Genomic DNA, 9,467 nt, shown 5'->3' with positions numbered 1-9,467 from the left:
TCTCATACACTTGGCATTTGGCTGAAGCGGAAACGAAATTCTTGACAGCCGTTTTCTGCGCGAAAGAGACGGCAAGAACAGCGAGTAAAATGCTTGCGTGAGCCCAAAGCTGCTGAATACAGCGCGATTTCGCCATGATGGATGTGAGTGATGCACAGGAGGCTGAATTAGTTCTTTAAATACCTCCTTGTCTCGATTTGCGTTTCTGTTCAGTAATCGGGTTAATAGGGAAACCGCACGAGGTTGCTTGGAATCGACTTGGATCCGACTAGAGTCATTTGCACCCAATATTTACTCATTCCACTTTATCTACTTAATATCTACGCAGCCCACTAAATCCCTAATATTATATTTATTATGTTCTGCGTGCAAAATCTAATTATTATAAGTTAAATTCTATGTGAAGCGCACATTATATATTTACAGCATATCATCCTGAACGCAGAAGGGTATTATACTGGTCTCACTAGATAAATAATTCGGCTATAGAGCAGACTAACGTGAACATGGATTGGCGAACACATCTCATAAAATTCTTCTTCAATCTTGAAATATCTTTCAACGACATTTATATTTCCGTGTATAACTTCTTTTAACAATCAGAGAATCCTGATATCAAGTACACACACAGCGTTACACAACGAGTAAACAGATTCAAGCTTTAACAGCTACGAAAATAAGGGATTTCAGTTTTAACGGGATAAAACTAACGGGATACAATTTTACACCCAAGGGGTGTAAAATAGTTACGGAAGTTTGTGGCAACTATTTTCACCCCTTGGGTTGCGAGTTTGCTTAGCAGGCGAAGTTATAATTATTAAAAAAGAAATATTATGGGTCCGTTTTGTCATACAGGTTTCTAATATACAAGATATTCAGATTTCGGTACTGTTGTGTATTATGCTTTCAAGTGGTCTGTACTGGACATGCGATTATTTAGACTCTTCGGACTTCAAGGTATTTTAATAAAACGTTTCAGTTCACGGGGTGGCATGGTGGTGCAGTGGTTAGCACTGTTGCCTCACGGGTACTCCGGCTTCACCCCGCAGTCCAAAAACATGCTGAGGCTAATTCGACTTGCTAAATTGCCCGTAGGTGTGCATGTGTGAGTGAATGGTGTGTGAGTGTGCCCTGCGATGGGCTGGCCCACAGTCCTGGGTTGTTCCCTGCCTCGTGCCTGTTGATTCCCGGATAGGACCCTCTCGTGACTCAGTAGGTTGGAAGATGGATGGATGGATGGATGGATGGATGGATGGGTTTCAGTTCACTTTTGAAGATGATGAGTAAAATACTGCCACACAATGGCATTCCCCGCTGCCTACCCGGCTCATCCTTCCCCGCTGTCTGCCTGCCTGCCTGCACGCTCACCGCGATCGTAACACAAACAAGAGCAGTGCACATGTAAATTTAAAGCTCAGAATACAGATAGGATTTAAAACAAATTCTCATAAAATAGATAAATAAAACTGCATCTAAATTGTAAACAGCAAGACTTATGAATACCACCAGAACTGACCTGCATTCATAATTAAATTAACGAATCTAGGCAGCTAATTAAACCCTCACGTTACAGTATAGTGAAGTTGATTCGAAGCTTTAATATGACGTACATAGCCTGCTTACACGCAGTAGAAAACTAATAACTGGGTCTCCACATATACACTTACCACACAGACTTCAAGCAAGGACCAGCTTAATTTGCTAAAATAATAAAACACTATAATTCAGCAGGTGCACTAAAACATACATACGTACAAATACGCTGTATAAAAGATTATATCAGCACGAGCAGGACTCGTGGCTAATTTAAACGAGACATGGAGCAGACAGTGCGCAACGCTTTCATGCTGCTATTTTTAATGTACTACAAGTGTGTGAGCACCTCTCATGAGGAAGGTCATACAGTGTAATATGTTATAAATACCTGCTTAACTCCTGCTGTTATCAATACCGCGGGTGTGTTTTGAATCATGTAGGAGAGCGCGCCGCTGCCAGAGCTTGTAGCCAATGACGTCAATAAGCACAGGGTACAGTAGCGTCGGCAAGCCTTCAGGCATTATTTTAATACCCGACGACAAATCAAACATGTGTTATCCGTATATGATAAACTTCAGTGATAATTGCTCTCACTCAAGCAGCCACTAAACACAAACCATTGATTTCCAGTGGGTGCGCGCTGGAGTAACCGGCCTGGAAGCGCTCGTGCGCTTTTCGGACCTGGCGCTTGTACATCATGTACCCCAGCTTGGTCCTGGTGTAAAGCGTGTACCTAAAATGACAGTATGGGCAAGGAAATAGACACATTCATAGCTGCAGAGGAAATCTACAAAATTACGCAGAAACATCAACCAATACACTTTTGTCTCTTGAACAAATATATATTTTAAAACGCTGTTTCAAAGCGCCGACTGACTCGAAATCTTAACCGACGAGTGATGTAATCAGTCATATAGTGCAGGTTATTTTTAAATCTCGGATTTAGTAACTCCATTGATGTTTGTCAGCCTTTCGCAACGATTATTTTGCTTGTGTGAGATCCGACTATCTGACAGTAGCAGCATGTGCAAGTAAATCTGTATAGTTTTATACAAGGAGCAGAGGTTTGTATATATTAGCTTAAAATCTTTCTTTATGTAACAGTTTTACTACCTTGTAAATAGTCTGTAATTTTGCAAACCACCCCAACGCTACTTATGTAGCTAATTTTAGGTTTATAGGGGAATAATACAGATTTCGGGTAAGATTTCGTGCGTGAGTGTCTGAAAGTGTGAGTGTCGCGCCAGATGCGTTATAATTGGCAAACCTCTATAAACCCTACATATTTATTGGAATTAATGAACCACAGAAACCGTATCCATATAATTAGAATGACCCGATTTCAGGCCATGCGTCACGCTATCCAGATAAATAAATGAAATATAATATATGTCAATACGTCCCGGTTTGGACACGCTGCCCATCTACGAAAGTTTAATATGCAGCAAACGTAGCTTAACCGACACACACATCAAACCACTAGACACACAAAGAGAGGTAACACTCTACTAACACCTAGACAGTAGAAATTCCTGTGATCGGCATCCAAAGCTGTAACTTCATCCATTTTATATTGAATGTACGATGAAAGGTATAGATAAGGTGGAATGAGTAAATATTGGGTGCAAATGACTCTAGTCGGATCCAAATCGATTCCAAGCAACCTCGTGCGGTTTCCCTATTAACCCGATTACTGAACTGAAACGCAAATCGAGACAAGGAGGTATTTAAAGAACTAATTCAGGCTCTTGCGTATCACTCACATCCATCATGGAGAAATCGCGCTGTATTCAGCAGCTTTGGGCTCACGCAAGCATTTTACTCGCTGTTCTTGCCGTCTCTTTCGCGCAGAAAACGGCTGTCAAGAATTTCGTTTCCGCTTCAGCCAAATGCCAAGTGTATGAGAGGATTCCATGTGGCGATCCTGCTTTCGGCCAGGCTGCTTGTGAAGCCATAAACTGCTGCTTTGATGGCCAGCAGTGTTACTATGGGAATGCAGGTGAGGCTGATGCTTTCCTAGCATGGTTCTTCTGGCAAGTATGTGTGATCTATTAAATGGGCGTGTGTGGATCCCTCTTGCAGTGACTGTGCAGTGCACAAGGGATGGTCAGTTTGTGGTTGTGGTGGCCAAGGATTCCACTGTGCCCCAGCTGGATGTGGCCAGTGTCTCCCTACTGGGTGGAAATGCTGCCCCTTGCCTCCCTGTTGCCACTACAAATGCCTTTGCCATCTACACCTTCCCTGTGACTGCCTGTGGCACTGTGGTCAAGGTGGGTTGTGTCCTTGGGAGCAGGCTGTGTGTGAGGCTCTTGCTGAGGTTTGTAGCTTACCTGTGGTTCCCTTTCTAGGTGGATGGTGACTATGTAGTGTATGAGAACAGGATGACGTCTTCATATGAAGTTGGTGTGGGCCCCCTGGGATCCATCACAAGGGACTCCCTCTACGAGTGAGTGGAGTCTTTGGCCCTGTAGCCCTCCTTGCTGGTGTCTGTATCTGATGGCCTGCTGTTGCCTGGCAGGCTCCTCTTCCAGTGTAGGTATTGGGGTGCTGAGGTTGCGTCCCTGGTGGCCGCTGTGAATACAGTTCCACCACCTCTGCCAGTAGCTGCTCCAGGGCCTCTGCGGGTGGAGCTGAGGCTGGCAAATGGCCAGTGTTACACTAAAGGGTGTGATGAAGGTACGGTGCAGCTTGACCCCTGCTGCTGTCCCTGTAGGTACATGGTGACTGGGTTTCCTTCCCCCCCCATGCTGGTATCTGCAGGAGCTGCTGCATATACCTCCTACTACCAGGACAGCGACTACCCTGTGACCAAGGTCTTGCGGCAGCCTGTATACGTTGAGGTTCGCATCCTGAATAGGACAGACCCCAACCTTGTCCTGGTTCTGGAGAACTGCTGGGCAACACCTGGCCTTGACCCTCTGAGCCTGCCTCAGTGGAGCCTCTTGGTTGATGGGTGAGTGAAAAGCTGTCCCCTGAGGGGGCACTACCACCAAGAAAGAAGCCTTCCTTACTTGAGGTCTCCTGGTACAGGTGCCCCTACCAAGGTGACAAGTACCAGACCACCTTGGTTCCTGTGGATGCTTCCTCTGGGCTTCCCTTCCCAACCCACTACAAGCGCTTCATTGTGAAGATGTTCGCATTTGTGGACCCAGCCTCCCAGCGACGTTATCAGGGGAAGGTATTGGCACTGCAAGCAGTGGCTGTTGGCTGACCTGTAAATGTGGAATAATGCAAGCCCTGCTGTCCCTGCAGGGGTTCATCCACTGCAGTGTAGCTGTGTGCCGCCCATCGGCCACTGACAGCTGTGAGCAGAGGTGCTTCAGGAAAGGTGAGCTCCAGCCTGGCTTCCCTTCAGAATGGCTGTACGCATCTGACTCCTGCCTCCCTGCATTTCAGGTAGGGATGTTGCTGCTGCACACAAGAGCTCCTCCCCTGACACGACTGTGGTGTCCAGTGGGGAAATGCATCTGGTGGCCCCCAGAGTCGGACACATGGCTGGCCGGTGGTGATGGAAAGCTGCTCCTAGTGGGTGAATGTGTTCTCACAGCTGCTGTGGGCTTGTGCCTTAATAAAAGGTGTTGACTTTACATTCTGCTTGTCCTGTTCTCTCTGTGCATGGAGTGTTTTAGGGGGGGGGTGACTGGTTTAGGTGGACTTCTTGTGACTCGTTCCTCCAAATGAGATGGTGGCATCTCGTATAGCAGGAGCCACAAGAACACATTTCCCCACCCCAGAAGACTCTGTCTCCAGACATGACCCATGTGGCCAGGCTGTCTCTGCTGGCACAGAAATCGATGTGGCAACAGTGGACCCTTTACTTGTCCTTGCTGTAGGATGCAACCAGTCAAAGCCCTTTGGCTCTCACCAGGAACCTCCTCCTTGACAGCCTCTACTGGCAGAAACTGACTGTTCTACCAGGGTGAACTGCACATGGCATCTGACTAGGTGGACACTAACACCTATTGGGGTCAGCCCCTGCTGACACTGGGAAGTTCGGGGTAAGCAGTTGTGGAAAATGGATGGATATACTGGTCCCTTGATGCCTGCTATAAGGAGACTTTACTGTGTGTGAATGTATATTGTTACGACTGCTTGGCTCAAACAGTCCAAATGTGCAAAGGGAAACCAAACCGTAGCCTTCAAATGAATTTATTCACATAACCCATATATACAGTAAATACCGATCAGACAAACAGTCGAATAATCAACGGTAATTCCCCCAGGAGTATGTAGGTTAAGGCAGTTCAAGGGTGCTCCCCATTTAAGCAGGCATCTCATATCACCTCACCGCTCTGCAACGCACACAAATACAAAAAGGGGTGAAGCCATCGTAACGTGTGTGTGTGTATATATGGTGCAAGCAGGGAATAAACTAGCATTTTTGGCATTATCCAAGTTCAAAAGACCGAAAAAGCCAAATGCAAACTCGACTACCAGTAATAGCTGAAGGTAGAGGAGAGGTCCGGGGAAAAAAATCAAGCAACTAGTATCTTGCGTCGCTGAATTCTGCATCGAGGGAATTGCAAAACCACCGGGAATCAATTTAACTGTGACAGCGCCGTAGTTCAATTAGTTACACCTGGATTTTAAAACAAGATCTAACATATTGTACAAACATTACATTAAATTGTCAAATCTGGTTACATTTTATCATTCGTAGGATTTAGTAGAACGTCCCCGAGACATAAAATGTCTTATCCCAATCGATCAGATAGGAAACCTGCAAATTATTTTAAAAGCACAATATTAAGCACATGTATTATATATTATAATTCCTCCTCACCAGTGTTTGTGCGCACACAGGATTGCGTCTAAAGTGCTTTATTTTAGACTAATAATCTGTATGCAGAAATGTATGTTCATATACTTGTATAATAATTGTATAATTATAATAATTTAAGCTCACATACCTGTATGGTTTGTGTGGCGGCTGGATCCACGACAACAGCAAGCTTTGCTTCCCTGTCAATGACCAAGTAGCTGTAGTTGTCCGTAAGACGGGAAACGGCATTATTTTAATACCTGACGGCAGATCAAACGTGTTGTCCGTATGTAAGGCCACTTAAAAAAAAAATTGGTTCTCGTACTTTTTTTGGAGGGGGTGGGTCGGGCGGGAGGGATTTTTAATTTTATTTTTTTACAAATTTTGATTGTTTGGACTTTCAAATATGTAGGAAAATACATACCGAAGAGAGCAGACCTACTTAGTACGCCTCCTCAGTTCTTCCAGTTTGTTGCGTTTCAAATATATTAAATATAAGAAAATACAAGAATGTAAATTCCTTGATCCATGTGTAGCTCATAAATGCCTTCCCAACTATGGATTTGGGTATTTTATGCTGATGTTTCATTCGTGAATATAAAAATGATACTATTTGAAACCAATATTCTGTTTGTCATTCCCATTCTAAATGGGAACTGGTCCCACCTCCCCTCAAGGCACAAGGAAGACACATCTCGGCTCTTCTCTGTCCTGGCACCTAAGTGGTGGAATGAACTCCCTAGATGTCCGAACAGCTGAATCCTTGAATGTCTTCAAGCGACGACTCAAAACATTCCTTTTTCAGAAATACCTGACGTAGAACTTCTGTATTCTTACTCGGCTCTTTTCTGGTGTGTGTGTGTGTGTTTTAAAAAATAAAATAAAAATCTGCACTACTCAACGGAGTTCAGACAGATGGTATTCATAGCTTGGGTCCTTATTGAACTAGCATCGGAAATTCATCGCAGAGTCTCAAAGCACTTATGCAAGTCGCTCTGGCTAAGGGCGTCTTCCAAATACTGTAAATGCATTTAAACTATTTAATAAGAATGCAATCATATGGTTGGTATTTAGTTCGTTGTTTATTTTGCACGAGTTTAGCGAAGCATTTCAAAATTTTGCACAAATCTTCCCCGCTTATCATGTGCCGTCTGATTTTTACAAGCCGTGCCGTAGAGCGATTCCAGCATTTCAGTCTTCCGGCTCCTGCTGCCACTTGTGCCATTTGAAGGCGCAGATGAAAGGTTTCCGTTTGATGCACCAGTCATCATTCCATTCTCCCAAGTCTGCAAGAAGTCACACAGGCTGAAGCAAACCCTCTTCATAATACCATAAACTTGTTATATAAAAATCGGCATATTTCTCAAAACACTACTGAAGTTCCACTAAAAGAAAAAGAGCAAGTAAAATTCAGAAAATTTTAGACAGGATTACAGTCAGGTGAGGAGATGCCTTGTCCGGCAGAGTTTGTTCTTTAGTTAATGTTTCTGCTGGGAAAATTCACTTTGGACAAAGGAGTTCAAGTAGATTTGGTCAATTACAGTATAAAATGTTCTGCAAGTAACCATTTTCCATGATTCCCTCTGGCTACTTTCCCCTACATCACTCTTCTCCCATCTACACCACTCTCCATTCTCTTACCTTTCCAGTTCATCTCCACACAGTTCTCATGATTTCCAGCATCATCTGGTTGATCTGGAACCCATTTCTCAAAATCCCAAGCAGAACCATCTGTCCAGATGAATGTACTTGACTGTTAGGGGAGAGAGAGCGATATCACAGGTCACTAGTCTGATATTACCATCCCAGGCTCACAGTAACATTACAAGGCACATGGACATCCCTGCCCTGTTCCCACGTCTCCCTGCGCTCCATCACCTGACCAAACCTTTGACCGCCCAACCAGATCCTTGGTGAGGAGGGGTTGTATTCCAACACGATGGCCAAGACATCCGCATTTGTTTGTTCATCGTGCACGGAGACCAGGTGACCCCCTGAAGCTGCCTGCCTGCAAGCAGACTGGTACACAAAAGGAACAATTAATCTGAATGCAGTATAGAAGTAATACAGATGTTGGCTCTGATACTGTTAGAATGAAATGCTTACAGATGTGCTACAAAATGAGGCACCTGGAGGACGGTTTGGGCTTTACCTCGGCATCGGCAAAGGAGCTTGGTGTGTTGAAATACTTTGCACAGTAGCGGCCCACTTTGTGCCAGTAGCGTTTACCACACTGCTTTGGGAAGTGGAGATCTACATTGTCTAGGGGAGCAGAGAAAACAATCCCATGGGGCTGTGCTATAACCCTGTTCTCTGACATTATCTAATCATACAAACATGTCTGGGAAACAGCCTTTAACTAGGACTGAGGTAACATACGGAATCAAACCAAGCTAAACAAAATCATTTGGATTTGGTCCTGAATGCCCCAGGCTTATGTCTGACCCTCCGCACAATGGCCTGCAAGTGATCAGGATGGCTTTCAGAACACTGACCATCAGCCATTGCAGCAGGCATGGCAGCCAGGCAGAGGAGTGCAACCCCCAGCAAGCTTGGAGTCCTCATGTCTTGGTTCAGTCCCACAGCAACTCTCTGCAGAGCAAATTAGAGGTTAGTTCCTTTATATGATGATCCCCCAATACCATGGTGATTAGACACCACATGCTTGGTATTATACAATTAAAGAATTACAGCACTATTGCCACTGGAAAAACAGCATCGTATTTGTGCACAAGTGGTTCAAGTTTATTATACCACCTCAGAAGACTGCCTGACGGCATAAAGGGAGACAGCTCCCTCTAGTGGTATGTGGAGTTGTCACGTACCGTCGTTTGAGAACCACAGGTGTACACGATCAGCGGGAGTTGACACCGAATAGACAGCACTTAATATGAAGCCACCTTGGCAAGTACCGATAAGGACAGAAGTTAAAATGTGTATCCCTGACAAGAAGCAAATTCATACATGTTCCACCCACAGACGTACCACAAGAGAACGATCACGTCAACGGACCCTGTAAGGCCGGAGCCCACGCCAAAACTGAGGAATAATGCAACTGGAAGCAAGAGAGCCAATGGTCCCCAATATGTAGGGCTCTGGCAAGCCCACCACCACCTCTGCCTACTCCGCAGGTACCACTACCCCCGCTAATTCTGAAACTCCTACAGTT

The 9,467-nt window shown here is 44.9% G+C and overlaps 2 protein-coding genes across 4 annotated transcripts in view; one reads left to right on the top strand and one right to left on the bottom strand.

Moving 5' to 3' along the window:
- Positions 1–3,290: 3,290 nt before the first annotated feature.
- Positions 3,291–9,467, top strand: part of LOC125727918 (zona pellucida sperm-binding protein 4-like) — a 21,652-nt gene continuing 15,475 nt past the window's right edge. The window contains exons 1-8 of one of the 3 annotated variants that reach the window (XM_049004912.1): positions 3,292–3,535; positions 3,619–3,806; positions 3,885–3,982; positions 4,055–4,212; positions 4,297–4,489; positions 4,567–4,714; positions 4,789–4,864; positions 4,933–5,123. In XM_049004912.1, coding sequence (XP_048860869.1) covers positions 3,307–3,535; positions 3,619–3,806; positions 3,885–3,982; positions 4,055–4,212; positions 4,297–4,489; positions 4,567–4,714; positions 4,789–4,864; positions 4,933–5,045 — 1,203 coding nt within the window. In that variant the 5' untranslated portion in view covers positions 3,292–3,306 and the 3' untranslated portion in view covers positions 5,046–5,123. Of the gene's footprint in view, positions 3,536–3,618; positions 3,807–3,884; positions 3,983–4,054; positions 4,213–4,249; positions 4,490–4,566; positions 4,715–4,788; positions 4,865–4,932; positions 5,124–9,467 lie in introns of those variants that run through there. The other 2 variants (XM_049004914.1, XM_049004913.1) reach the window with 2 other exon arrangements.
- The window catches only part of LOC125727934 (lectin-like), a 2,348-nt gene continuing 242 nt past the window's right edge, over positions 7,362–9,467 (bottom strand). Inside the window, exons 2-6 of the mRNA XM_049004942.1 lie at positions 8,794–8,890; positions 8,451–8,560; positions 8,177–8,317; positions 7,940–8,051; positions 7,362–7,584 (exon numbers count right to left, since the gene is read on the bottom strand). Of these exons, the coding sequence (XP_048860899.1) occupies positions 7,490–7,584; positions 7,940–8,051; positions 8,177–8,317; positions 8,451–8,560; positions 8,794–8,863 (528 nt within the window). The 5' untranslated portion in view covers positions 8,864–8,890 and the 3' untranslated portion in view covers positions 7,362–7,489. The remainder of the gene's footprint in view (positions 7,585–7,939; positions 8,052–8,176; positions 8,318–8,450; positions 8,561–8,793; positions 8,891–9,467) is intronic.

Source organism: Brienomyrus brachyistius, unplaced genomic scaffold, assembly GCF_023856365.1.
Source record: "Brienomyrus brachyistius isolate T26 unplaced genomic scaffold, BBRACH_0.4 scaffold133, whole genome shotgun sequence".
In the NCBI taxonomy this organism is placed as follows: domain Eukaryota; kingdom Metazoa; phylum Chordata; class Actinopteri; order Osteoglossiformes; family Mormyridae; genus Brienomyrus; species Brienomyrus brachyistius.
Note: the sequence above shows the minus strand (reverse complement) of the source record. Positions and strands in the feature narration are given on the sequence as shown.